The 27843-nt window shown below is 33.0% G+C and overlaps 2 protein-coding genes across 5 annotated transcripts in view; both read right to left on the reverse strand.

Moving 5' to 3' along the window:
* Positions 1 to 259: 259 nt before the first annotated feature.
* The window catches only part of LOC132700179 (diacylglycerol kinase 1), a 153876-nt gene continuing 126292 nt past the window's right edge, over positions 260 to 27843 (reverse strand). For 3 of the 4 annotated variants that reach the window (XM_060667369.1, XM_060667351.1, XM_060667360.1), the window contains exons 11-17: positions 13580 to 13729; positions 11507 to 11786; positions 11186 to 11451; positions 9863 to 10018; positions 7029 to 7227; positions 6466 to 6647; positions 260 to 6235 (exon numbers count right to left, since the gene is read on the reverse strand). In XM_060667369.1, coding sequence (XP_060523352.1) covers positions 6146 to 6235; positions 6466 to 6647; positions 7029 to 7227; positions 9863 to 10018; positions 11186 to 11451; positions 11507 to 11786; positions 13580 to 13729 — 1323 coding nt within the window. In that variant the 3' untranslated portion in view covers positions 260 to 6145. Of the gene's footprint in view, positions 6236 to 6465; positions 6648 to 7028; positions 7228 to 9862; positions 10019 to 11185; positions 11452 to 11506; positions 11787 to 13579; positions 13730 to 27843 lie in introns of those variants that run through there. The other variant, XM_060667378.1, reaches the window with a different exon arrangement.
* On the reverse strand, positions 23554 to 26851 carry LOC132708017 (uncharacterized). The gene is made up of 2 exons (XM_060680093.1): positions 25852 to 26851; positions 23554 to 24338 (listed from the first exon to the last, which is right to left on the reverse strand). Exons 1-2 carry the CDS (start codon positions 26816 to 26818, stop codon positions 23554 to 23556), a joined length of 1752 nt encoding a protein of 583 aa, XP_060536076.1. The 5' UTR covers positions 26819 to 26851.

A 27843-nucleotide genomic window follows, 5' to 3' on the forward strand; every position in this document is an offset into this window, starting at 1 on the left:
CCTACATTTTTAACAGTGCCCTGTGTTTTACCATCTACGTCACGAAGAGGATTATTTAATTCAGCCAAAGAATAAAAATAAAGAATATAAGAATAAAGTCTATGAAAACAATGCCACATTGAAAAATGGCAATGCGTCTTAAATTTGAATTTTATTTTATTTAATCTTAGTAAAATAACAAAAATATGTACACAAATTTATTGCACCACTCGTGTATGAATTTTTAGATTATTTTTTTTTCCTTTTTCAGCTATATTTCATATTATGAACCAGTTATATCCCTAATGTGATGACTCACACTTTAGCGTTTCACGGCCTTGTGATGTAGGAGGTATTGGCTCGAGGCACATCAAGGTTTACCGTACTAGGGTCACTATATTATATAATAGCCATATTGGATACCCGCATGCGATCAACTGAATTTTACCCTTCAAAAAAGTAGGAAGAAAGTAAAATATCGCCAAGTGTAATACTGCTCTTTTTCCTTGATTTGTTTGTTTTAGCTATTTTTTTAAAAACTTATGACCATTGTTCACATGACATTTGTGAAATTTGTTGTTATTCTCGGAGTGTAGTTTTCCGTAAGGTTATACGCAAGTTCTAGTTATTTTTAATAGCGTATCGGGTGCGCGAGGAGCATAAAAATCACAAAAAAATGCTTTGGAGCGGTTTATTTTGTACAGTTCAGATTTTACAGTATGTAAAATAGCCGAAAGAAGTAAAATCTAGCATCAACAGTTTGTACAGAATGAAGAACGGAAGACTTTCACAATTTTTGAGATCTTTCCAAACGGAAGCGCAAACGCGTACCTCTAAATATTTTTGGAAAGCTAACAAAGTTGTGGAAAAACTAGAATTGTACTGTCGTTAACAGAAACAACGCTGGGGTTAAGCAGCGGATACAATTAAAGCTCTCACTTATTTAAATGTTTTTAATATACAGGAAAGAGACATAAACATTTCTTAAAATACTGACTCCGAATTATACATAAGGTTTATTTTACAGTTAAAGCTTTAACAGCAATAAACTTTTCCACATTATTTTTGAATTATAGTGGCAGTTCTAATTTGATATATTGTAAAATTATTTTAACATTAACGTAAACATTTTTCTACATTAACCACTAATCACACTGATAGTAGAAATAAGCGTTTTTTTGTTTCAAAATGAGTTACGATGATTACAGAAGAATGGACGTTACGAAAAAGTAATCTAAATATGGTTTCGTCCATAAGTTATAAGAACAAAATAATTTGGTCTACATTCGTCCTGATAATAACCAATTCCCTATCTGTTTACTAAACGCAAATAAAGGGTGTTATTTAAAAAATAAATATTCCAAAAAAAAATTTTTTAATTAAAAAAATACGCAAATGCGATTTTGTCAAGCTATTGTCTGAATAACTCAGAGATATTACAATTCTATTATATTGGCCACTGCTCAATACATACAATGTTACTGCGAGTCATAAGAGAAATAGAGTAGGTAGCATATATCAGGTAGCACAAGTAGCATATACTAGTTCTTATGTTTTAAATAATAAAAGCAATAATCCAAGAACTACATGGGTTTTTTATTTTTCACCAGAATATCGATCATATCTTCAAAAATAATGTCAAACCTCATGCTGAATTATTTACTCCAAATTTATTAAAAAAACAATTTACTTGACAATTGGACAAATAAAAAAATTCTCTTGGTTAAATTTTTTAATTCTTACTTACGACAACGCATACTTCCTGAGATATTGGTTACAACTGAATCACCACTGTTAGGTTATAGCGGCGGCCTCCACACCACACCAACACCGAAATCAATTTAATAAATTTCAAGTAGCACTTAAAATTTTCTCTTTAACCCATATGCGTGCCCGAGACGATTTCCAATTAAAATTCTGAATCTATATAGCGAGCAGCTACAATTATTTTTTAGTTTAACATTTGTTGGTTGTATCTCTGAGTTTCCTACAAAAATGACATTTCACTAAATACGTATCTATTACAGAACTCGTAACTGCAGGGACACAATTATGGGTAAAAACAATCAACCTCAACAATACCTCAAAGAGTCTAGAATGTTATATATAAACATAGTTTATACAGTAACGCACATGGCGTTTTACGACGGCACGTGCTTTGGAAAACTGAAAAAATTTCACTTATAATTAAATGCCAAGCCCACAAGATACATTAAAGCGGACTTTGTGCGGGAAAATCTGTTGCTTCGTAGTATTTTGTTCAAGCTAATGTTGAAAAGGCAAGTTTTTCTGGAAGTGATTTTTTAATTGAATTAAGTGCCTGACACTACAATGCCATGGAAGTTTGGATATCAATTTAAGATGTCGGTTAAAAGATAGTGTTTAATAGGGTTTACAGCCATTTACACTTTATTATTTCACACACTATTTATATCGGTTTTCGTTTTTTGTTACCTAGTTTCTGAATGGCTGGTCGTTCACGTCCTAGGTATTGTGTCACTACACGATCGACTTCTTGAATTGTATTTTCAATAAAATGCTGCCAAATTTGTACAACTTTTAACAAAGAAAAACTACATTAATGTAGCGGGAAAATCAAAAATTAAAAATAATCGTGAAGGGCAGGTGTCCGATATATTATGTTTTGTTTAGTCCATGGCGTCCCTTTAGATATTGTATTAGAAAAATAGTTTCGGCAACAATGGTGTAAACTTGCCTTTTCCTAAATGTGAGGCGAAAATTTGGCAATTGGCAATCGAAGAGGCAAGAATAGTTAAATATTAAAATGATCTGAAGGAGTCTTGTTTTTAAAAGGTGAAACACGAATAAGGGCAAGAGGTTGTATTTTTTTTTGAAGTGATATGTTTATAGACAAAAATCACGGATGTTTTATACTGCCAACTGTTGTGGTTTATGGAATTCATGTGACCCCTTAACGTTGATTTGGTTGATTTTGTGGTGGTCACATGTATTTATGCCAATTCATCTTGATATGCAATAAGGTTAAGAGAAATGTGACTAAAATGAAAAAGTTATTTTAAGAGAGATGTTAACTTTTTAAATACTTACTGATACTCGCTAAAAAAAAAGTGCTAAACCTGGTATAATTGTCTCGGCTCGTCAAGCAAACTAAACCATTAATTAAGTTCTTAAATAAAAATTCACCAAACGTAGTAAAAGTATATCTTTTACATGATAAGACAAAGGAAACAATTATTTTTAAAAAATGGCCCATTAAGTTACAGTCTTAAGAAAAGTGAATGTCTGGATGCATTCAGCTCCCAATTTGTTTCTCGTAAAATAACATTAAATCCAATTTTAATATTGGGCCTACTTTTACATAATGATTCAACAAAATCTAATCAACCAGTTCTTATCATGGGTAACGTTTGGTTTAGAGACTTGGACGGTTTAAGTATATAAGTCAGAAATACTGATAAAAAGAGACTATTTAAAAAATATATGAAGAACGTTTGAGATATATTTGCACTCTGTTTAGGGGAACTTTCTTTTACTTTAGGTCTAGTCTAGGTCACTTACCTAACTTAAATCAAGTTGAAGGGTTAAAATAGACGAATAATTTGTTTTATTAACTTTGTTAATAATAATTATCAAAAAATTTCACAGAAATAATATAGTAGAATCCTTATGAAGCGCTAATAAAAAAAAGGTATATTTATTTATCAAAGTTTTGTATTGTATGTCTATCCGATTTGTTGGCGCTTAATAAAATAAATAAATAATAAAATTGTAAAAAGTTAGTTATGGGAGTAATTTTATGATTAATTTTACATACAAAGACCCTGAAAAAGATATTCTAAATATTTACTATATCGCCAAAGCACGCCAACTCGCCTGAAAATTATTTAAATAAATATGTTTCCATTATCAACTAATTGCATAGGTACACTTGTTTGGGAGGAATACGTTAAGCAGTATGGTCCCTAGATTTTGACTAGATTAGAGGTCGTGGTCAAAAAACTAAAAGATTGCGTTTACTTTTCTTTAATTTATTGAACTTTTAAGCAAAAACATCGCAGCATTTAAATATTTCGAACCTACTACGGAAAATATATATAAATATAAATATAATTTCGGTGTTAACTTTGGTAGTCAGTAGATTTATTTACATAAATTAAGAAGATAATAAAGTTATTGCAAAAAGCCTTTAGTTTTGTGACCACTCCGCTTAATGCATCTGATTTACGTTTTACAGTGTGTTCCGAAAATGACTCTCCTATTATTGTTTTTAATATCGCTTTCAGATTTGTAGAAGCATTATCTGGAAAACGAAGAAGTGTTTTTAATTTCAGTCGCCTTTTTAGCAGCTTGAAATTCTACAGTCCCTGATGCGCTGCGAATTTTTGAGATCATCTTACATAAAAAAAATAAAATGTCAAGAAACAAGCTATCATCCATAAACTTTTTTTTGGAAATAACCTCGAAAACAATCATGCGCCCGCTCTTTGTTAATTCACCCTGTATATTATATTTTTATTGTATTGATTTGCAAAAATAAATTAAATAGGATCATTTTCTCAGATTTATGAACCTATTTTTACAAAGTTGTACTATATTTTTAGGACACTTTTTAACCTTCACTTGCTTGGAATTACCTAGTTTAGCAAATATTAAAATTAAAAAATATATTAAATAATACGTCGATTTTAAGTTGGGGATCAGTTGTACATTCAAAAAGACAAACATTAAATGAACATTTGTGACGCATTTTAGAAACACCTTGTATAACTATCTTGAGAATTAATTGCTAAACAATGGAACTCTAGAAACAATGGCGCACTAATAATGAATATAAATAAAACTATTTATTTTATTTGTTACTTCTACATTAAGCAATACTGTCCAGTTTACCAGTTTACTTATAATAATACTTCTTTTGTTGAGATCTTCAAAATTGAACGAAATAAAGTGCCGGTCCTACGCAAATTGTACATTTTAAAACTCAAAAGTATATGTTGCGGTTATCGCCTACATAATTTTAAGTTTATTATACAGGGTAAATTTGAATCGGAATAGAAGGTTTCGTTGAAACGGCTGCGAGATATTCTAATTCAGTTTGCTAATTTAATAAAACTACGAGATGGAAAACAAAGGTACGGAAAATACGGATTACTTAAAAAAATGTCCAAGAAAAGTTTTTATTTTTTGGAAGACGATAGCGAAATTGATTTGACACTGTGTCCCATTGTAGGCGCGATTGAGGAGTATGTCCGTAGTGAAGATAGGAACTTTTTGTGAAATGAAAGATGACGTTAACAAAATTTTCATGACTTGCTTATTTTTTATACAAGGTAATTTTGGAAACTTGCAGGTTTGTTATCTTGTTATTTTATTTATTTTTGACAATACTTACACAATAACTATTATAATTTGGATGAAGTTTAAAATTAACATTTGTATTTTTTTTAGATATTTAATAATATTTATTTAGATATTTAAAAATAATAATATTTAATAATTAATAATTTTTAGGTATTTAATGAATCCTTTTTCCAAGGCCTACCGCAAATACCTTCATGAAAATTTAAAAAATTCATTTTTGTGAGGTCGTTTATACTCCTGTTATACGTTTTTGAGAAACGGAAGCAAATTGTCCTATAAGATATAGGGTGTTCCATTAAAAAAAAAAAACTTTATTTTTTTTCCAAAAAGATGAAACTATTTGGAAAAAAAAACTGACTACGTCTCGGAATTCTACGCAAAAATTTTTAAGGGATGCGCTTTTCATCTTCCCGACATTTGATAGGATACCAGAGATACGTGAGGTGTCCCAAAACTTCAAATTTCCAAAATCGCCCTGTATCTTAAAAACTAAGCAAGTCATGAAAATTTTGTAAACGTCATCCTTCGTTTCACAAAAAAGTGCCAAAGGTTTGCGAAAACTTACTTAAAGAACAAGTCGCAACGAATTTTATTTTGTTTTAAATATATTTGGTGTCCGTAAAAAGTTTGTTAATAGCAGGATCCATTAATATTTTCAACTAATATACGAACACAGTATTTGTTAACTGTGACGTATCCAATTAAAGATCTCAACAATTATATGAAATAAAAATTTTATTGTCTTCTCTAAACTAAGAAAATAAATAAACCACTATAGACGCAAAATTTAATATCACTTTAAGCACTAAATATTTGAAAGTGCCTACCGACGAAAGAAACGAAAGAATCCCTTCTTTTTGTCGGGCGGAGGTGCCATCATCATTGGCACCTGATTTTGATGAGTGATACGTATCTATAAATAAAACAATTATTTAAATTATCCGTTAGTTCATAATCTGGTGACGATAAATTATTAAAGAAAAATCCAAACTTTAAACTTTTACAATTTAAATTTTACTTGGTTTAAAAGGGTCGAAGTTTTTGAAGTTCTATTTTGGTCATTCTGTATAAGGTTTTCTGACAATAAATATAATTAAAACATACGAAATAATCAAATGTGGGGATGGCGGAACAATGCCTTACCGTCGTGGGAGGCTGCATCCAAGGTTCTCCGTCAATCTGCATTGGAAATGTCTTTTTGGTTTTTATTGTGACGGATGAACATTGTGCCAACCGTCTACCGCTAGCTGTTATTCCTATCCTTACTTGGCCCATGTGTAAGCAATTATCTAGACCGATTACCTCTATCAGACCATCGCCAATATCTACAAAAAAAGAATAACGCACTTTCTTCATGAATATAATACGGAATCTCTCTAAAAATGTTACTGAAAAGTTAGATTTACATTATCAGCAAATATTGTTATGATTGTTATTATCATTTTTAATATGAACTGGATGCAAAACAGTCGTGGATGGAAATCAGTAAGTATTTGAGGCTTAATGCACTGGTTAAAAATCACTAGAAGCTTTACGATCAACAACAATGTTTAAATGTGACACTATAAGCTAATAAGCTAAAAAAAACTAATAAGCAAGAAAGTAAATCTCGCTATTTGATTTAACAACAGTCCAAGGCGGCTTTACGTTGGTAATAAAAAGGATCACGACACTTTAAATTTATTACAAAAATACTAATCACACACCTTGCACAGCCACACTGAGGTCTACCGAATTAAAGCTACTCGTACTAATTTCTTTTTCTGGCTTCTTCTTTTTCCTTCTTCTCGAGCCTGATAAGTGTTCACCCCAGAGATTCGATCCCCCATGGGTGTATGGGATGTTAAGGAAAGTTATACCTTGAAGGGGAAGCCCATTCGCTAGGTCCAGGCTCATTCCGTCGCACTGTAAATTATGTGGTGGAGTTATTTAGTTAGTTAGTTATTTAGTCCCGAATGTCATTTCTGCATTTTGTTGTAGCTGACCAATGGAGTTTTTGGATTTATTTCTTTTGAAATGTGCCATTCAGTTTTTTTTTCTTTATTATTTCACGGCAACATTTCCGAAGATATTTGATATTTTAAACCTCGTGTTATGTTTTAGGAAATGTTTGGATATATGTTTAAATTACAAATTTAAGAATGTTTCACTATGTTTTCCGCGAGAGGGTGGAGACTTTTGTTTTATCTATACCATTTTTTAGTTGGAGTTAGAAAACTGTGGTTTTCCCAATTTTGCCCTTTTTTGTAAAATGGGTAGGGCACTAAGAACAAATGATTTTGTTAATTATATCGAAATATTAATATTGAACGTTCAAGTAGAAATCACTCAACTTTTAAGTAATTTTTATAACCAAATTATATTAGAAACTGATGAACTGATGCATCTTATATTTGTGGAGAACAGACTACGAGCCCTAACAACTAAAAATGATAAAAAAGACATTTTTATATCTATTTAATTTTTTTTTTGCTTTGTCGATTTACGCACATTACGATAGCACTTTCTGAATTATTTTTTATTTCGCATGAATTACATAGCAAAATAACGGAAACATACCAAATTTGCTGACAAATAAATATTCGGGCGCGAATGTTTATTGACCAAGAAATCAATGCTACCCATGCATTGATGATACAATGTAGTGTGCTTAGATAAATAAGATGTCAGTTCGGGTTGTATCTTTCAAGTTTGTATAATAGTTGATAAGAAAATGACGCGTGGTGTTGCAACAAACAAAAAAGTGCGAGAAATTATCATATCTCAGTACTGCAGAGGTAAATCAGTGCAAAAAATTTCAAATGACTTGAGTATTGCGAACAGTCGGAGATAGTACAGAAAATTATGGAGAGACAGCTAGTGTTAGCGTTCGTGGTAAAAGTTCAGGCCGATCCCGTAAAATCACTGAAAGAGATCGTCGTATTCTGGTTAGTTTTGGTAGCCCAATGGAATCACGAAGCAAACTTAAATGAATCCAGGGAATGTTCTAGACAATGGATGCATAAGTCTGGTTTGAGTTTTTATAAGGTAAGTTTACAATTTTTCCTGTTTCATTATAAAAATTATTAATATTCTATGATCTACTTTTGTTAAAGGCAAAGGAAAAACTATTAACGTCTTTCCAGAAGAAAAAACGTTTGGATTGGGCAAAATCTAAAATATCCTGGACAACGGAAACGTGGAGCAATGTTGTCTTCAGCGGCGAATCAAAATTTGATGTGTGTGTAGGCGATTTTCGAAAAAGGGTGATTCGTACAAAATGAGAAGCCTTTCATAAAGATTGTCTAAAGCGCACGGTAACCCCAGGGTGTTATTATATGAGGGTGTATGAGTGGTAAAAGGGTTGGCAACTACGAGTTCATTGATGGTACTGTAAACACAGAATAATACCAACAAATTGTATCAAGAAGTTTGATTCCATCAATAGAGCGCACTTTTGGAAATGAAAATTTTATATTTCAACCAGACGGTGCTTCCTGCCATACCGCGATAAAAACAAAAAAGTGGTTTGAGGACCATAATATGAAAGTTTTATCGTGGCCATCAAGTATATATTGAATATTATTGAAACTTTATGGCATCGGATGAAAAAGACTTTGCGTAATAATCCTCAGCGTACAGTTCCAGCATTAAAGGCAAAAATCACCGCAATTTGGAACACTTTCACCCCCGAATATTGCAAGAATTTGGTAGATTCTATGCCAAAACGCTTAAAAGCTGTTATTGCCGCGAAAGGCGATGTTACTTCTTATTGATGTTCGATTTAAAGTAAAAGATTTAAATGCGTCCGAATATTTATTTGTCAGCAAATTCGGTATGTTTTTGATATTTTGTTATGTAATTTATGTGAAATAAAAAAATAATTTATTACGATAGCATTTTCTGGTATAAAAATAAGTGCGTGATTTCATTTTTCAATCGAAAAGGCAAAAAAAATCAATTTAAAATAAGTATAAATATGTTTTCTTATTATTTCTTACATGGTCCGAACAATTAGTTGTTAGGGCTCGTAATATATGAAAAAATGTTTCAACAACTCTTTTTCATGTATAATATTGTAAAATAAGGTCGATCGCATCGTGGGTTTCATGAAACAGGAAACCCAGATTGCGAAAACCGCAACCTTCTAACATTAATATTGCATTGGTTTTTATAATAGAAAAAAAGGGAAAACAATAAGCTTCGATAAAAAAGAAAAGAAAATTGAATTACTGCATGTATAGTCGCCCCAGAGTTATAGGAGAGTAATAAAAAAGTATTCGGAAACCGGCCTAACGGCAACTGCCTATTCGGATCAAAGTGAAAGTGAAACTTTAAAAATATCACAAATTAAATGAGTGTAATTGACATCTGAGAGTCAAATTGTCAATATTTAATTACACTCTTATAATTCTAAGGCGGTAGATCGACGCTTCTGTTGAATACTTGAATTGACAGATTAAAATTTACTAAATTTTATGAATAATAAATTAAACGACGGAGACAGAAACTAAAAGAAAAACTAAACAGATACGGGTTTATTGTATCAGGCATAGCTAACCTCGATCTCTACAGCTTCGTGTAAATTCTTACAGGACGCGAACAATGTTTCCGTTGTAGCAAACTCAACATACCATAGTTTGTTTTTCATACGACTATTGAAACGATCTGGATTTTTCAGGCGCTCTATGTGGAATTTGTTGCAAATAGCGGCGTCCTGTAACAGTAACAAACGAATTACTGCCCAGTATTTGCGCGAAGCGCTACTGTACTTGCTAAAACAGTTGAGAGTAAACAATCTGATTATTATTATTCTTGAGAAAAAAATGTGCCGCCAGTTTAAGCAACTTTAAAAATGCATATTTTTGTAGTTTTTGAAAATTCGATCTTGATATTTGGTAGAATGTTAAAAAAGAGTTGTAAGTTGACCTCTTTGTCATTTTTATTGTCTAAAACAGGGGGTACAAAATTAGACCGCAAACATTTATTTAATTTCGTTTTTTTCAAATGGAACCCGCCACCTTGTAACTTTAAGTGTTATCAAGTTCAGGGTTTATTTCTCTCTCCAAGTACGTGGAACGAAAATGTTCCGCCGAACATATACGACACTACCAAAAAACCTAATTATTTCGAATATGGTTCGGAATAGGTATAAGGAACTCTAATGAAATTTGATAGGGAAATAAATCCTTGACTTGAAAACACTTAAAATTCCAGGGTGCACCATTTAAAATAACGGCATTGACAAAAACGTGAACTTAAGCTTCACTTTTGAACATTTTGCCAAATTTGAGGATTAAATTTTCAGAAAATACAAAAATATGCATGTTCAAAGTTAAGTCAGAGCTGCAATTTTTTCCTAGGCCAAATATTTCAAAAAACGGTTAAACATTATAGATAAAATATGTTTAGAATTTTACACAGAATCTCAAAATGTAATAACATACGGGGTGTTCCTATTGAAATAAGCAAGTTGACAGATTCTTCCCGTTGAACCGGAAGTGACAGGAAGTTGAAAATATTTTTAAAAAAGGACATTTGGTACTCACCTTAACCTTAAAAATTGAAAGGTGTTTCTAAATTACATCTCAATAAATGAACGAGTTAGAAGAAAAACTTTGTATTTTATAAATTTCTAATAAATTTTGTTTTAATTGAAGAATTGTTAATAAAAAATCTCACTTTTTTGTCCTCAAAAACAAAAATGACGAAAAATGACAATAGAGGAAATAATGCTAATGCTAATGTGTAAAATATACTGGATTATGCTAAGTAAACGTATCTGGCTACTACTAGGGGTGTACAATAGAGCAAGTGGCTGGTTGACCTTAGTAGGTAGATAGGCTAGGTACCTTTACAGTCCACTATAATTTGACATACTCACCACGCCAATCGAAAAATAATTGTTTATAACATTGTAAGGAATTCTCATGTCCGCGATCTTAACTGTAGGATCTGGTTGTGCGGTATCCGATAGTTCTATCAACCACCTATCCATCATAACGGTAGAAGCTCTGGCGATTTTGTGGAGCAATTTGTGAACAGATTCGCCCTCGTAACCACCACCCCATCTTAAACATCGAGCTAGATCGTTACCGGTACCTAATGGAATGACAGCTACCGACGGCTGACATTCGAGATCAATTTTATCTAAAACCATGAAAAATGCATCAGTGCTTTCCGATCGTCAATAATGGATGCGTACCCATCGAATCCAGTACCCAACCAACGGTACCATCACCTCCACAGCATACGACCTTGAAACTTGGTACATCCTTAAACATACTAAACCCTTGGATGGGGTTACAGCCTTTCCCGAGAACATGCACTTGTCGGGGATTCAAGATGTATTGAAATTTTCTCAAAATTTTGTAACCTTGCCGACCACCAGATTTCGGATTAATAAATACTAAAAGAGGTATAGAGGTTGAGGACGGGGTGATCTGAAACGACATCGCTGGATGCTTCGTCTGCGATAAGGAACTCTGAAAAGATTGAACTAGGTGACTTTTACTTGATGAAAATCCATTTATCAAAATAAATAAGAACTAAAAGTTTAGATTTTCACGAAATCAAAAGACACGGTGTTGTTGAAACAATTGTCATGTAAAAATATATGATTTCGTGAAAATCTGAACTTTTATTTCTTATTTATTTTGACTCCGAAAAGAATCGTTAATTTATTTTTCATCAATAAAATTCAAAGCATCTGCTAATCTAAGGGGAACCGTACATAGGAGGTTATAATTTCAATACATGTATCGGGTCACAACAGGACACCTGGTTCGTCCTGGCTTCAATTTATGAAAGCATTCTGCATATCTATATTTAAAAATAATAAAAACAATAGCTCATTGTTTTAAATATTATTTCCTGCATTTAATCTATCAAAACAGCCACATTATGGAAACAACAAGGCTTAACGCCGCAGCTCGAACTTTGCGAGGCTAGAAACTTGATTGTCGTTTAAGAGAAAATCCTCTGCACGGCCGCATGAAATTAGCACGTACTTGCGAAAGAATATTGACCCATTAACAGTTTTAGATTTTCCCGGAGAAGATTTCTTTGGACACTGGACTTGGATAACAAACTTCTACGTTTCAATTCATAAAATACACTTATAATTATTATATTATTAATTAAAATTGCAATTCCAAGCAAGTATTGAAAGAAGAAAGAAATCAGACAATCTACAATTGGATTTAAAGCATTTGAAAATTGAAAATTCTCGGAAATTTAAATCAAATTAGTGCATTTGTGGGAGGGAAGTCGGATTGTTAGGAAGAAAATTCCTTCTTGAAATCTAATATGAATAGATGACCCGCCTTAATGAAAAATATGGCAGCCATGATTTTTTAATAAAATTTTCTGTACGTAATGACAACAAAACATTTTTAAATATGAATGTTTGAGGGAAAATTCGCGGGTTCTAAGAGTAATATCATTGTTATGGAGATAATTGTTTAAATCACGCCTTAAAGTAATATTTTTATATACCTACCTTTTTAACGTAAACCGAGATCTAAATGTCTGTGTGTTTATGTCTATGCTTAATAGAAATAGAAAACATCAAATTTTTCCTTTTGTGTGCTTACTTGGTGCACCTTAAAACTTTTCAAAATTGCTCAAACTTAAATCTAATACTTGAGACACCATGTATACACGTCAGTGACGAAACCAGTGAATCGGTAAAGTGTGGACCAAATAAAATTTTAATCATGTTCGACGAAGCTTGTCATTTTCTTATGATTTTATTTCTATTCAATTCAAAAAATGTCACCGCTAAAAAATAGAATCGGGCGTAATACGGATCTATTTTGTCGTGCATTTACAGGAAGACGTTACTAAGTAGTAAGGTAAAGGAAGGAGATAAGTAAGTCTTGAAAGGTCAGACAACAAAGCAGTTATGGCAGCGCTAAGTAGAGAATAAGTTTTTTTTTAAGTAACTTTTAGTTTGCATATTGCCTACAAAACTTAACATAAACATAACGTCAATGCATTAAAACGCCGGGTCCTGTTTGACTTGCCATCGCTATTAAATAGGGACAAATGTTACTCAATTACGTAATTCTTCGTAGAACGATATGGGGATATGGACATTGTGATCCCAACTTGACATGAGGCGATTTGTGCAGAACAGTAAAAACGTAAACCAACCAAATATTAAAATTTTAATTAAATGAATATACCACTATTACCACTTACAGAATGTACGATATTCGAGTACGGCAGTTTGTAATACGAATTACAATAAAACGAGAGCAGTTGGCAAACTTACGTTATCCGGACCGTATCTGGACCCACGTTTTTGTAACGATCTTTGGCGATCCAAAACGATGGGACAAATGGCGGTGGGTGGCAAAATGTGGACAGCGTGTTCCCCGAGGCCGCATTCTGCTTTCACTTGGGATACACACTTATTATGAAGCTGCAAGTAAAAAAAGCAAACCCATTTATATCTGTTCCAAAAAGAGCAAAGCAATTCAGCGGATAAGTGGACGACAAAATTCAACGATTAAAGTAAACAAAGGACGAGTCATTTGTAAAGAAATATTAACAGCGGCATCAAAAAATTAATTACCACATTAATTAAAAACGTGGAAAGAAAAACAGTTTAAAACGAAATTCCGTGTAGAGACGCCACAACACTTGTGGTTTGCTATAAACCCCTCTAGAACAGCGCGTCTTTTAATTATAATATTTTGGTCAGTGCTTGCAGCAAAAATTATTTACGTACTCATTAACGTCACCTTTTATATATTTAACGTATCGCATATATGATTAAAACCTACATACAATTGAATAGAGAAACACAAAATATTGTCGAATATTTTAATCGTCCCAATTTGGACATTAAAAAAATATGCGTTCGAGCTGACGTCACTGGTTATCTTCTAATTCGCACCTTTGGAGTGGGTGATCTGCATTAGTAGATTAATAATAGATATCGACAAAAACTAATTTACCGAAATGCATACTGATTGAGGAGTTTGTTTTCTATTGTGGAAAATATAGCGACTAAGTGTGCGTTTTATTATTATTATTATTATTATTATATTTTTTCTACATTTCACGCGCTTCAGTTGTCGAAGAATGTTTAAAAACAAGTGGAGCATAATGTGGTATATTTTATTATAATGAAGCTCAACATCTTATTCACTGAAGCAAACACTTTTACAGAAATATATTGTTTGATTCATATGATATGAAAAGCCACCGGTGAGGAAATAAGGAAGAAAAATTCAAATGAGAAAATAAATAAAAAATAACTAAAAGTTTGGAAGTAGGAATATATATCACAGACCTCTAGGGGTCTGCGTGGTATACACACAGGTACTATATGCCTACATCAATATACATTTAAAACAATTAAAAAGTTATTATTTTTAAAAACATTCTCTAATAAGTGAAGTTCTCATCGATTCATAGGCGAGGGAGTGTTTAATATTAGAAACAATAATTTACTAACAAGTTTCTTTTTTGTTCCTTTATCCCAATCAATCTTATCGCGTCTAGTTGTTGTCTATTTCGAAAAGGACAGTAATGAAATCCCTTCCAAAACTTTTTCAATTTCATCAATAGCTATGATAACTCAGGTTGGGAGAACGCTCAAGGTTGGGAGGAGAACTCTTAACGACCTGGAAATGTTTGTTTTGAATGATGGACGATGGTCGACTTTTATATGTACAAACAGGACAATAAAACCAAAATAAATAAAATTTTATGGTATCGTTGGAATATGACGTTTTTTTTTTAATTTTAAATTAGACAATGCATGCATGTAAAAGCTCTACATGTTATAATCCCAAATGGAATGTCAATATAATATACGATGTTCGGAAAATTTGATGGTTTTAAATTAAAAATTAGGCAAAATACAATCAGTGAGTGAGTGAGTGAGTCAAATACCGGAAACGACTGAAGTGGCTGGCGTCCGTAGCCCAAAGATGACATTTTAAAATGACATTTTGCTCACACTGAGTTGGTGAATAATTGACTATTTGAGAGTGGTAGTAGTATATTAAAGATAATATTAATATCAATTTTGTACCAAAAATCGTAGGAGATCGCTAGATGTTAACAGTAGTTGGGATTCGAAATCCCAACATTGCTATTAGTTTCTGCGAGATTTCGCAAGGCGGAATTTCCCTAAATATTTTTAAAAGATTTGGGAAAACTTCCTTTGGTGGTTCTCCAGAACCAGAAGAGGGACTCGAATTCACAATAGTATATTATGCAACAAGTGCGGTAAACGTCAGTTAAAAAGTTTACCGAACATGTTGTATACTATACTTTTTCTACGACCGTTAGTTTTTGGTTACATTTTCGCAAAACAACTCGAATACATTCACTGACATGACCGTCAGAATTGACAAATGTCATAATTCAAAACATGGGAAATATCTCCGAAAACATCCGATTGCTCCCGTGGTAAAGTGACACTTCCCGCACGCTAGATCGGTTGGTAATTAGGTATTTTACAGACGGGAGTAGAAAAAGTAATTTTAATAAGTCACTGAACTTGAATCATCCAATATATATTCTACATTTTGCAGTACGGATAGATAAATTTCCTTTGCTCTTTAGTGAAAATTTTTAAATTAACTTTACGACGTGGATACGACGAGATTCGTTAGAAATCCGGTTTTATTGTGAGTGGGAGGGTGACCATTATAAATGCTCTATATATTTAAATATTTTTTCTGATGGTGCGAGTTGTCGAACATTTAATAATCGATACAATTCTCACTTGAGGTGAACATTGTACTCATTATGAAAATTGAGAGCCGACTGATATTTTAAAGACTGTTTTATTTGATACCATGGACAAAAAAGGGAAACTCGAAACGAAACACTGGTGAAATGGTAATGCACGTTTTTTCTACTCCCGTGGACATTTACGGGATTTGAACGCACGGGTTTGGGAGCAATCGGATGTTTTCTGAGATATTTCCCACGCTTTGAATTTTAACGTTTGTCAATTCTGACGGTCATGTAGGTGAACGCATTCGTGTTGTTTGGCGAAAATGTATCCCAATACTAACGATCGTAGAAAACGTATAGTATGCAACACGTTCGGTAAATTTAAGTCACTCGTTTATTAAACACTCGTTTATTATAAGTTGCAATACTTTTCCACACACCAGTATTAATGATGTCGTTTTTGTATTAAAATGTTCAGCATTTATTTACAAAATGCTTAAGCTTGTATTTTATGTTTTTATTTCTAGATTTTGTGCTTTTAGCGGTTAAGATTTTATTAGTTTCAGAGAGTTCCTATTATGTTGCCTTTAAAAAAAAAATAAATTTGCATCTAAAAATATGTTTACAGAAACTTACTCTTATTTTTGAAATATTTAGGTACAGGAATATAATTAATTAATTTTCCTTCAGAGTAGTCGATAAAAAATATAGAGTGCTCGATTTGAAAACATGATATTTTCATTATTTTTGTTTCTACTCGTAAGGGGTGTTTTTTTCGATGTATAGAACTTTAAGTTGCAATAAAACAACGATGGATTATTCGATTGACATGAATTTTATTTATCCGAAAGATAATCTTGTGGCATTACATTTTAAATATGATTTCTGGCATATGACCGCCACGGCTGGCGCGGATGTAGTCCAATCTGGACGTCCAATTTTCGATGACTTTTTCCAACATTTGTGACCGTATATCGGCAATAACACATCGAATGTTGTCTTCCAAATGGTCAAGCGTTTGTGGCTTATCCGCATAGACCAATGACTTTACATAGCCCCATAGAAAGTAGTCTAGCGGTGTTAAATCACAAAATCTTGGAGGCCAATTCACAGGTCCAAAACGTGAAATTAGGCGGTCACCAAACGTGTCTTTCAATAAATCGATTGTGGCACGAGCTGTGTGACATGTTGCGGGGTCTTGCTGAAACCACATCTCCTGGACATCATGGTTATTCAATTCAGGAATGAAAGAGTTAGTAATCATAGCTCTATACCCATCACCATTGACTGTAACGTTCTGGCCATCATCGTTTTTGAAGAAGTACGGACCAATGATTCCACCAGCCCATAAAGCGCACCAAACAGTCAGTTTTTCTGGATGTAACGGTGTTTCGACATATACTTGAGTATTAGCTTCGCTCCAAATGCGGCAGTTTTGTTTGTTGACATAGCCATTCAACCAGAACAAAACTAAACAAAGCTAAACAAAATTCGCTTATGAAAATCGGGAAGCGTTGTCACTTGACAGCTGTTAAATCGGTCGCCATCTTGAACAGTAATGCCAACTTAAAGTTCTATACATCGAAAAAAAACACCCTATATAATCGCACATTTTGACCGCGCCTATTGTTACTATTAGAGTGAACATGTATACAAAAAACTATAGGCAACATTTCAGCTCCAGACGAATATAAGCATAAAATATATTATAAAAAAATAACCAGAAATTGATGGCGAAACGAAAAATCTAATAACATACAGGGTGTCCCATTTGAAATATCATGGTTGATGCTATTTTTTTGAAGAAACGGTAACGTCGCATCGCTGAAAATGTAATCGACAATATTCTCAGAACGGTAACGATTTACCATTAACCTCTAACATGCCATCCACCGTGAACCATCCTATACAGGGCCTTTCAAAACAATTCCTTGTTTAAAATAAATTGCCAATCATTAAGGAGATATCGCGCTATAAATATAGAACTGCTACATAGAAGTGCGTGCTGTAATACGTTTTCTCAGTGCTAAAAGTTTCAAACCAGTGATGATTATGGTGAAAATATTATGAGTGATCGAATGGACCTTTAGTCATTGCTGATTACTTCATTCAAAAAGTGGACTATCAAGTGAAAGAGAACAAACGATTCATGATTTCGTCATAATCTGAAGATTTTCCTGTTGTCTCCTTATGAAATTGTATCTGAACGTTTAAATTATCGGAATTTGTGTCCACGATGGGTGCCAAAAATGTTGACTAGGGAACACAAAACCAAACAATTAGCCAGTGCATTGAGTTTTTTCGAGCGATGCAGGAACGAAGTGTGTGGTGTGTCATGTGCACTGTGTTTTGGGACAGAAAAGGTGTGTCGCTGGTCGATTTTTTGCATCGCGGTGCCGCGATCAATGCAGATAATGCCCGTCCACATACTGCAAATCGAATCCAGGACCTTATCACTTCTTTTGCTTAGAACAATTAAACCACAATACAATAAAGTCCCGCTTTAGCGCCTGCACTTGAAGAAGCATCTGGCAGAGCAGCACCATATCAATGTTGACGGACTGAAAGCGACGGCGATGCAGTGGCTATTTAATCAGGTGGCCACCTTCTTTGACAATGGAATAAAAGCTGGGCCCACGATACGATAAGTGCCTTAATATTAATGGGAATTATGTAGCAAAGTAAAGTATGGTCTTTCAAGTGAATAAATTACTTTGGAAAAATATTTACTTGTTGCTTTTTTATTTCCAAACGGTACATACTTTAAAAACACGCCTCGTAGATAGAACAATAAAATATTAGGGAAGTTTAGTTTAGTTTAGAAGTATTCTAAAAACACACTTCGAGCGGCGAAGATTGAATTAGACAACCTTTTTTATTTTTCTTAACTAAATTTAAAGAAAATCTTAAGCGCGATATATACCGGGTTCTTAACCCAACGTTTATATAACAAACTATATTAAACAAATACCCTCTATTCAAATTTTATAATCAAAATATACAGGGTGTCCCAGTAAACTCAAGTAATATCTGTCACTAGCTAAACGGGATTTCTAATGTTAACCATAAAGTGAAAACTATTTTAAAGCCGAGACAATTTTTTTATTTAATAGTGTTTTTCTATCTCTGCAAGGAAAGTGTTCGAATATTTTGAGAAATAAATATCTATATTTCCCGGCTATGTGGTTAAGCTTACCTTACTTCGAACACTCTCGAAACGTCTGCAGGATATATATATATATATATATATATATATATATATATATATATATATATAAGTCCAAAACGAAAAGAAATATTTAATTTATGTAAAAAGTAGTCAAAGTGTGGGGTCAAGTAGATATTTCCTAAAGTTTAAAAAATTCGACGCCTGCAAAGAGCTGGGCGTCGCGACGCGTCGAAAAATTATTCGATTGCAGAGACTTTGGAAATACGCGCATACAAAAGTACATATTATTTAAAAACTTTTTTGTTATTTACTCAAACTTATTTACTTTACCCGTTTCTAAGTTATACCGATTTAAAGTAAACATTTCTTGATTAATAAAAAATGTGATTAACGCTTATTTTTACAAGTGAATGAATGTTAGTTACTATGGCAACCATTGTTATCGCAGTTGTTTTAAGTGCAATTACAAATAATAGATTTCAACTATTTTAGTATGATTTTATTTATTATTTTTTATCGATTTAGTTCTGATAACATGATAAATAAATGAAAACAGTAAAATACCTACAAGTCAATAACCACAATTATTATTGCAATTAACTACATAATAAGACATTTAAAAAATTTTATTCAAAATTATGTCCATCTGCTCGAACACAACTATCAAAAACTTTTAACAGATGAGCTTGGGTCACTTGTAGGAGAGTCCTTCTTGTGATAGCGGCACGCGCTGCACTAATTTTGTTAATGAGATCAGCCATATCTTCGATAGGTTCTTCATAGATAACGTTTTTTAGGTAGCCCCAAAGAAAATAATCTGGTGGTGTAATGTCCGGGGACCTCGCCGGCCACCTTACCGGTCCATTAGTACCAAACCATCTATTGGGATATTCTCGGTTCAAATACCTCGTTACTATTTGGGCATTATGTGAAGGCGCTCCATCCTGCTGTAGCCACATATTCATTCTAGTGTCAAGAGGCACTTCTTCTAATAGTTCCGGAAGTGTAGTTTGAAGAAATCTTAAATAGCGATCTGCATTTAAAGTTCCTTCGTAAAAGTAAGGTCCAATAAGGAATCCATTTATATATTATATGCCGCACCAAACATTGATACTAAAAATTAGTTGGTTACCTCTTTCTGTAATCCAACGAGGATGGTTTTCGGACCAAAAACGACAGTTGTGCATCTTGGCTATACAAATCGGACAATGTGCTACGAAATACATTCTTCTAGCATAATCGCCTGGTTCTAGTTTATGAACTAGTTTACTTGTGTACGGGTGAAAAGAGTTTCTATGTAGAATTCTCCACGAAGAACTTATGGTAACACCGGTATTTTCTTTTATCTCTGATAGGGATATCTTGGGGTTATTATCAACCTGCTGAATTACAGCAGCAGTATTTTCATCATTTGTAGCCGTCCTGTTCCTATCTCTTTTAGGTTTTATGAAGCTGCCATATTCTCTTAAGTTTTTATATAAACTTGAAAAGGTTTTTGCATCGGGGACCCTTCTATGCGGATAACGCCGTGCGTAAACTCTTTTTGCTTCTCTACAATTGCATCTGCATTCTCCAAATACCAGTAACATGTCTACTTTTTCCTCATTGCTAAATTGCACCATTTTCACATAATAATTCTTAGTTTTTTTTAAACCGAACAAATTTGGATATTTCTTGTGACAAAATGTGACAATTTGTTGATACAGCAATAACAACTTACGTTTGTAATTGCACTTAAAACAACTGCGATAACAATGATTGCCATAGTAACTAACATTCATGGCATACTTGTAAAAATAAGCGTTAATCACATTTTTTATTAATCAAGAAATGTTTACTTTAAATCGGTATAACTTAGAAACGGGTAAAGTAAATAAGTTTGAGTAAATAACAAAAAAGTTTTTAAATAATATGTACTTTTGTATGCGCGTAGTATTTCCAAAGTCTCTGCAATCGAATAATTTTTCGACGCGTCGCGACGCCCAGCTCTTTGCAGGCGTCGAATTTTTTAAACTTTAGGAAATATCTACTTGACCCCACACTTTGACTACTTTTTACATAAATTAAATATTTCTTTTCGTTTTGGACTTATTGGCGTGCGGAGTTTTAAGTGAAAAACCCTGTATATATATATATATATATATATATATATATATATATATATATATATATATATATATATATATATATATATATATATATATTCTCACGTATTGATTCACGGATGGAAAAATGTGATGACACTATATTCCGGGATATCATCCGTTCGCTCGTTGAACTCCGACTGGAAGTCGACAGTGTTCGAAGTGTTTTCGGAGCGCGAGCATTGAAGATGCCAAGTGAGATTTTGGCGAAATGTCTGCAGGATTCCAGTCGGATGCAGGATTTGCAGGATTCCAGTCGGAGTTCAACGAGCGAACGGATGATATCCCGGAATATAGTGTCATCATATATATATATATATATATATATATATATATATATATATATATATATATATATATATATATATATATATATATATATATATATATATATATATATATATTCTCACGTATTGATTCACGGATGGAAAAATGTGATGACACTATATTCCGGGATATCATCCGTTCGCTCGTTGAACTCCGACTGGAATCCTGCATCCGACTGGAATCCTGCAAATCTTGCATCCGACTGGAATCCTGCAGACGTTTCGCCAAAATCTCACTTGGCATCTTCAATGCTCGCGTTCCGAAAACACTTCGAACACTGTTTTCGGAAGTGTTTTCGGAACGCGAGCATTGAAGATGCCAAGTGAGATTTTGGCGAAACGTCTGCAGGATTCCAGTCGGATGCAAGATTTGCAGGATTCCAGTCGGATGCAGGATTCCAGTCGGAGTTCAACGAGCGAACGGATGATATCCCGGAATATAGTGTCATCATATATATATATATATATATATATACATGTATTATTTAATGTGTATTAAAATAATGAGTACTTTTTTTAGACATATTTACACTTATTAAGACGGTATTCAATCAAGAGGCTTTGACAAGCATCAGTTAAGGAAATTAAAGATGGCGTTTGGTTTGATAAAAATAAAATTGAATTATTTTTGTCAAAAATGGCTTTCCACATTTACTATTTAAATACATGAATTAGTTAGTCTCCAAGAATTTATTTGTAACCTGTTCTGTGATTATGAGTAATTTTATTTTAATATTTGAAAAGAGCTAATCATATCAAAGCCTAAAAATGTTAGCTATTTTATAAATTTGGATTTCGATTTCGGTACAAAACCCCTAATGTGGAAATTTTTCCAAAAATTGAGCGTTAAGTTCTTTTATTAATATTTCAGGTTATGATATATATCTTGAGTTGTGGGTTTCACTGGGTTGTTGAGCCCTTATTTATATGAGATAAGACGGATTAAAACTCATATCGTAAGCAACCACAATCGCGGACTATTAATAGCCTAGAAAAAGGTTGCACGGAGACGTTTACTAAAATGGATATTCATTTAAGAAAATATTAGAACATCTCCACCACTTTCCTTGCAGAGATAGAGTAAACAGCTTTAAACAAAAAGATTTGAATTTGTCCAGGCTATAACTATGGTTACCATTTTTGTAGAAACGGGGTTTACAAATTCAAGATAACCGTTACGCCCCGAGTGGCCATTACAGAAACTCGAAAATAATTGCCAATTTTTTCTTTTGCCCGATTTATTTATTTATTTCTTTCAAATTAATAGGATCATCTGTCTCCATAATTCCGTCCCTTGTCGCTCTTCTGAAACACCAGGTACATATGACTGATTTAAAGCATAATTCGTAGTGTTTTTTTCAAAATCTTGACGGCGCCACCATCATTCGAATTTAAACGTTTTCTACCTAGTACATAAGAGATCTCCAAGAAGGGACAACACTAACCTATATGAAGATCTACGATATCGTAATATCTTAGAATGTGCATCCATTCAAAACCGTCAGGGCCTAAATACCGGAAAACAAAAGGAACCGGATCTTCTATTTGGGAAATTTGTCATGGGATGTTGGCCGCTATTTAGCAAAACGATGTCGTTATCCAGTAAAGGTTTTTTATATCTCACGGCCCATATTGAGTCGATGAGGAAGCAGTAATAACAACATTATCGCGGTAAACATCTAGGACGACAATAAAGATAAAGCCAAACGGGGTGATATTTAATATCAGCCATCTTAAATCCACATTTTAATGGCCGTGGTATATCGCCTACGTAAAAATACGTGCTTGGTTTTTAAATATTTGTCGTCGAGTTTCTGCTTCCACGTTGATTAAAAACGAGACGGTAAAAAGAACAACATTTATTTCACATTACTTACTTTGCAAACGATATTTGGATTTATTATTAGTTTTATTTCCAGTTTGTTTTTTTCGGTCGATAGCGCACAAAAATATTTGAAAAAAAATTATCGTTGACTGCATCATTTAATGGCAATATGTATGTTTGAATACTAGTTGCATCTACCTCGTCCAGTTTGTGTTCCATTTTAACAGTTTCCATCTCGACTGCTCTTCTTTTTTGCTTTTTATCCAACGGTTTGCTTTTACCAGTTTTGGATATTTCGCTAACGATATTCTCGTCTTTAATTTTTTCCGGTTTTTTAACAGCTGCGTTATTTTTCCTGTTTGTCTTTGTTTTATCGAGCTGATCGTTTTTGGGAGTAGGTTTTTTTAGTTCGGTCTTATTTTGCTTCGGAACGAACCAGACAGTGTTTAGATCTTGCATAAACGTATATTGACCGCCGTTTAATGAACTCTTAATAAGCTCGAACGCGAAACTGTCGTAAAAATAATCGAAAACGAATTGCTTGACCGCCATTATCAAACACGAATTGGTCGAAACGTTTTTATTCGTTTCCCGAGGTGTCTGCTTGTCGTTTGACGGAAATTTAAATTGACGTTTTGGATTTAAGCCGCTGGATTCCTTAATTTGATTACTACTATTATCAAGCGAAGGACTCCATCCTTTGTTGGGATCGGCCATATATTCGTTTTTCATAGTCCAGAAGTTGTAATCGTAAAATGCTTTAAATATTTCCTGTTTGATGTGTTGCGGATTATCGACTATTGGTTCTCCAATCGAATACTCTGTGGACGAATCGGAATTCATAGGTTGTGAAAGGTCTTTTTGTGGTTCTGTAACAAAATATTCCATAGGTTCCAATTTCGAAACAAGAAATACTAATGACCAGCTTACATCATTTGCTCATTTTGGTCGAATTTCCGTAGCCACCTGGTGTTAAAATTTTTTAAAAATTATTTTAAATGTTACGTTTATTTAATTTGCTTTTTTCTTTGGGATTCGGTAATATTATAAAACAGATTGAAAATTGATTGCTGCAGTGAACTCGATTTAAACTGGAATAGGAAAAGACAGATAGTAATAGCAATTGTTGTCTTTCTTTTGCGAATTTATATAAATGTATACAACTAAACAAAAAATAAATAAATGAATGGGGTGTTGTTTGCTTACTTTATTTACCTATAGAATTTTTTTTGAAATTACTACTTAATGAATAAACAATATTTCCTTTAAATATTTGTAATAATAGAACTGATTTATTATTTATTTATAAACAGCACTAATATGCATTTTCATGTTATACAAATAATAATGTTAAATTAACAATTTTCATTATGAAAAAACTTTATATATTACTTATAACCATTAAGTACCTATTTGTTTAAATTTAAAAAATAATAACTTAATGAGTTATTATTTAGTTATTAACATATAGCTTCTGGAGACATAGAGGCCCTGCCTATGTTAATAATACACAACTTTATGAAGCAACTATGAGCAAATTTTGAGAAGATCGATTCAATATGGGCATGCGCGAGATTTAAAATCTAGTTTTCAACCAATGACCTTGCAGCATTCGATAAGCAATATGGCCGCAGATCGTCAATAGGTTTGGATGTCGCATTTTTACAGTAATATTTTCTCAAAATATGTCCAGATTCCAATAAATATTCAGGCAAAAAGGAGTTAAGAGTGTGGATTTCGAGGTTTGTAGAGGCATGCGCGGAAAATCAGTTCCTTCTCTTCGAAAATATCATTGTGACCTGAGACGAATCACTTTTTACCGCAGTAGGGGTACTATATTATCTCAATTAATTAATACCAGCAAGAAAGTATTAGTAGGGATTCTGCATACACAAGATTGATTATCACCGACAAAAATAGTTAAAACAATCAGTTCAAATGATAAACGATTTAAATGATTTCACAAAGTACTTTCTAGCAAATGAACAACCCTCAAAAAAACCTAACATTAAAAAAATTGAGAGATAATATAAAACAAGAAGAAAAAAAGAATCCCTATTGCTACCCGTCTCCCTCTAAATAAAATTTACCTCACAAAATCCATATTGGCTGCAACTATTCCAGTTTACATCGAGTTCAAGATTTCTTGCTCCTCCCCTTTTTTGGCAAAATCTTTCCAGGTGGTAAATAGCTTAGTTAATTATTAATTAATTCGTCGTTTGTAACATTATAATGGCTGCTTCTCCAAAAGCAAAATATTGTCAACGCTCAAAATATCAGGTTACAGTAAATACATTTTGTATTTTATTCTAACTAGTATCCAATAAATTTCCTTAGAAAATTTTGAAAAACAACACTGTAATACACAGCCAATGACCTTACCAATAACTAAACTCGGACATTCAGATACCACATTCTTTTTGGGAATATTATACCACACATCGCCAATACATTCTTCCGGAAATGTAGTAAGATCATTCGGCGATTCATGGACCGATTTCTGTAAAGATTTCAAACTAGAATGGGTGCCGATGTCACTCTGGCACAACGATTCGGAATTCGCTGAATCTTCGGATTGAGTGTCTTCATTAATCGTTTGACGTTTTGGTTTTCGAAGTTGTTCGGAGAGAGTTTCAATAGATGAACTTAACCAAGGGTCCGCGCAGCTACCACTTTTTTCTGGCATTTTAAATACACGAATACCACCTTGATTTGTTAGGGCAAAATAGGTCTCGTGATACTTATTTTCTGACTTTATGGATGTATTGGTATCAGAAGACTTCGCAGTCGTTTCAGGAATTATATCATTAGACAATGTAAATTGGTATTTCACAGTAAACAAATTATTTGGACTAGGTAAATGTTGTGTGCAACCTGAGTTTACATATTCTTCCGCAAGATTGATCGCTTCATCAAATATTTCGAACAGCTGATTCCGTGTCATATTTTTAACACCCATAAATTTGACTATGAAAAAAAACCATTCTAAGATTGCTTTTTGGTATTCCAATGGGAAGTTATATTCATCTTGGCACCTCCAAAGCAGATCTAAAATTATATCTACAAACCAAAACTGAACTAAATTTAATTTATAATCTTCACAGCCGAAATATTTCGATATAATGACGATGGAGTCTCGGATACCAACTTCGCGAATGATCGGAATTTCGATTTTATCGATATCAGTCGGCAATTGAGGTAGTTGCAACATATGCAATTCAAAATTCTTGGGGGTGTTAGGTGGAACTACTGGGCGAGAAGATTCGTCGTAAGTTTTTAAAATTGGTATTGACGCTGGTGACAAAACTTTCGGAGATTTTCGGTTTTTCAGCTCGGTCTCGTTTTGCATTTTTTCTGGTAAATTGGATTTCTTGGAAATATTTTCACGAAATGCATCATATTCGTTTAAGACAGACATTGACGTTTTTATGTTCTAAATTACTGTCGAGTTTCTGAAATGTCCACCAGGGGGCGTAAAGTTATCTTGCATTTTAATTTTTTTTTTCTGTTTAATGCTATTTGCTTTATCTTTGCAAGGAAAGTATTGGGGGTGTTCCAATATTTTCTTAACTAATGTCCAAGAAAGCTTAATGCATTTTAATAAATTTGGACCATTAAAAAGGGCTTTTCTTAGGCTATCAATAGCACTATGAGTGACGCGATTGCGATTGCTTACGTTGGCACCATGTGGATTTTTGGAGAAAAAAAATTGTGAAATAAAAACTAACGCAACTATATGAATATGAAATATATATCTATAAAATAACTTAATGCACAAAAAAATCTGATTTTGGATTTTGTGAAAATTTTCCACAATACGGGTTGTTATTAATGACTACTTATCCAGAATTTACCTTATAAAACGCTAAACGAAATATATGGAGAATATAATTTTTTTTCTAGAATGTAAGGACGAGTGCACAATTAATTTATGCCTTTACAAAATATATCTCGGATATCGTAATAAATAATATAATAAAAATGACAAAACAGAAATAGAAACCCGAAGTGGCGGGTTCTGATGGCCAGCGAGACGATACAGGGTTAGACTTTTCGGCCATACTAAAATAATGTACAACAACGTGTTTAAAACAAATGAATAATATAATCACTTCATTGATTATTAAAAGGGAATCCAACGATCCGCAACCCGCTAGATCAACTACAAAATAGTCAATTAAAAATAAACTATCGGAGCTACTTAAAATCCGACCTAACCAGTGCTTTTATAAAGTCGGACTATCTTCCGCGGGTGATGATCTTAACATCAACTGAATTACAGATTTTAAAATTAAAAATTTTCTTAGAATATTTCTAACATAGAAACCTTAGAAAGTGAGTTTTAATATTTTTTAAAAGTTAGTTGCAAAAATT

This window comes from Cylas formicarius, unplaced genomic scaffold, assembly GCF_029955315.1.
Source record: "Cylas formicarius isolate icCylForm1 unplaced genomic scaffold, icCylForm1.1 PGA_scaffold_10__41_contigs__length_53128322, whole genome shotgun sequence".
NCBI classification, from domain to species: domain Eukaryota; kingdom Metazoa; phylum Arthropoda; class Insecta; order Coleoptera; family Brentidae; genus Cylas; species Cylas formicarius.